General features: G+C 35.4%; 1 protein-coding gene across 1 annotated transcript in view; it reads right to left on the minus strand.

The window, feature by feature from the left end:
* Nucleotides 1-557: 557 nt before the first annotated feature.
* Nucleotides 558-2500, minus strand: part of LOC148298282 (uncharacterized) — a gene marked incomplete at its 3' end in the record, with an annotated part of 4393 nt that continues 2450 nt past the window's right edge. The window contains exon 2 of the mRNA XM_088276993.1: nucleotides 558-799. Within this exon, the coding sequence (XP_088133119.1) occupies nucleotides 558-799 (242 nt within the window). The remainder of the gene's footprint in view (nucleotides 800-2500) is intronic.

The raw sequence follows: 2500 nt of genomic DNA on the forward strand, positions 1-2500 counted from the left end.
TGTGAGTAACAACACCAAGATGAAGCTTGTCAGGAGCTTGGTCCACTCCATTTTTCTCTATGCTGCTGAAACATGGACCATAAAAGCAGCAGAAAGGAGAAAAATTGATGCCTTCGAAATGTGGTGTTGGAGGCGCATGCTCCGAATTCCATGGACAGCTAGACGCACCAATGAGTCCATTCGCTAGGAACTACGCTTGGATGGCTTGACTCTGGCCAATATCTGTACTCGACGGATTCTCCAGTTCTTTGGGCACAGTGACAACGAGGATAGCCTGAAACGACTAGTTGTGATTGGTAGCCTGGAGGGAAAGTGAGGGAGAGGAAGATCCCTACACGATGGACCGATCAAATTATGGCAGCAGCAGGCACCTCAGTGGTTGGAGCGCTACGTGCAGTGCAGTCAAAGGATAACTGGAGAAGAGTCATTGTTTCTGCAAGGGTCACAACCCTCAGCAATAAGGAATACGACGGAGAAGAAGAATATGTAACAATCACCATTGTACCTACTATTGACAGTCACACTACTCTTTATATGATTCTATTTTTTTTACTCACCGTTCCTTCATCCATGTTTCTGATGATGCAAGGCAGCAGAGCATTGGAGCCAGTCTGTGACGTAACAGCCGTGTTGTTGTCGGTGGCAAAGTACATGCCGGCGGGGGCGATCGTGGGTTCGATTCCAGGGGGGGCGAAAGAGGCCGTCAGTTGATTTCCGTCCCCCTGGTCTGGCACCTTTGCGGGCTTCTTGGTCAAGATGGAGCCCTGCAACGCAGATGCGTACTGCATTGAGGGGAGGCCTGCAATGGAAAATATAAATTTAGTTTTTATTTTTTTCATTTATTAAATTTAATTCATGTACAGAAAAGAAATAGGTACATTAGCGGTCTTCTTGTAAATAGCAATATCTTCTAACTAAAACAAAAACAGACTAGTGATATTGATCAAAACGTTTGATACGATATATAGCTGTTTGCAATAGCGGTGGTACTTAAACAAAAAAATATATAAATTAAATTTTCATGGCAGACTTTTTCCCCTGCCTACTATCCCATCGATCTAAGAGGCTATTTTAGATGGGAATTGCATTTATAATTTACATTGCTTATTACGCACAAAGTTTGTTATTTTTAGGGTCAAGGCGCCTTTGGCAGTGCATCCGAAACTAAACAAACTAGATTATGTGAGTGTGTGTTTGTGTTTTTTTCTATTTTTCTGTATAAATGTATAGCTTTAATTTCACAAAATTTTATTTTTGATATATATTTTTTTTTAATTTTGTTTTTAGGTAAATAAAAATGTAAAACAAAAAACGTTTTTTATGCAGGGTTTTCCATACATATTTTACATGACCAGTGAAAGTACCAAAATCATTAAACTGGTGAGATGACGTGGGAAACGTCGAAACTCAGTCACTTATCGAATATAATATATGCAGAAAAAAAATGTAGTTGTTATTTTATTTGATTAATTGCAGTTTTATAAAGACATATCAATACACAATTTAAATCATAAAATGAACTTTCCATTTAAACCTTAAAAGCTTGCCTCAAAATTTGGAGTATTGACAAATAAAAATTAACATTACAAACGCCCTGACTTCCAAATTCCCTATTTTAAAACATTTTCTTAAATATTTTGACAGGAAAAGCTTTTTTTCAAAGCTAAAAAGCTTGTACATTTTTTATACACTACAAAGACTTTTCACAAGTGTTTACTAAAAGCCCACCTATTTTTGCCATTGAATTTCTTTTCACCCATTCTAAGTTGGAAACCTTATTTTCCCGAAATAAAAGCTCTCGCGTAGATTTTGTGTCTGTATATTTTATATTTTAATCTCATTTTGACTCCTTATGAATAGTTTGATCACATATGAGGAAGTTACGCTGTATGCTGATCTGATTGAATCTCTTCGAAGTAAATTGGAAAACATTTTTTTTTCACAAATACCTCCTATTGTTGAAAATCACCGTCACTTCTTATACTTTTTTCTAAGACTTTGATGAAAAAGCACGATTTTTTTCGAAAATTATTTGAGTGAAAATTTTGAATCATGTCTCACCATGTATTATAAAAGATTTTTTGTCATTTTGAACTATAACTTTTAGTAATTTAATTAAATTAATATTTTACAAAATGTGATCTCTTGCATGCATAATACATGTTCGAATGGTGAAATAAAGTAAGTTTGCAAGGCTGAGATAAACATCATCGATTAAGTTATGAATGAGGTATTGATATTTGGACACAAAGAACAAACGAAAGGAGAAAAACGGTAAAACAAATTTATCAGGCGAATATTGTTAAAAATCAGAGTAGAGAAAAAAACGAGGAAAACTTGGTATGTTCAATTATTTTAAATAGTTGATAGTGGCCAGGTCAAAAATCGATATAATTGGAGGAAATGCATCAAGGGATGCATGAATGTGGAAGAAGCAAAGATTTTTGTAAATATCCTATTTTCTCTGCCTTACCTTACAGTAAGTGGCGTGATTGTGAAT

Source organism: Brachycentrus maculatus, unplaced genomic scaffold (genome assembly GCF_059751285.1).
Source record: "Brachycentrus maculatus isolate JH-2025_06_01 unplaced genomic scaffold, ASM5975128v1 h1tg002253l, whole genome shotgun sequence".
Taxonomy (NCBI): domain Eukaryota; kingdom Metazoa; phylum Arthropoda; class Insecta; order Trichoptera; family Brachycentridae; genus Brachycentrus; species Brachycentrus maculatus.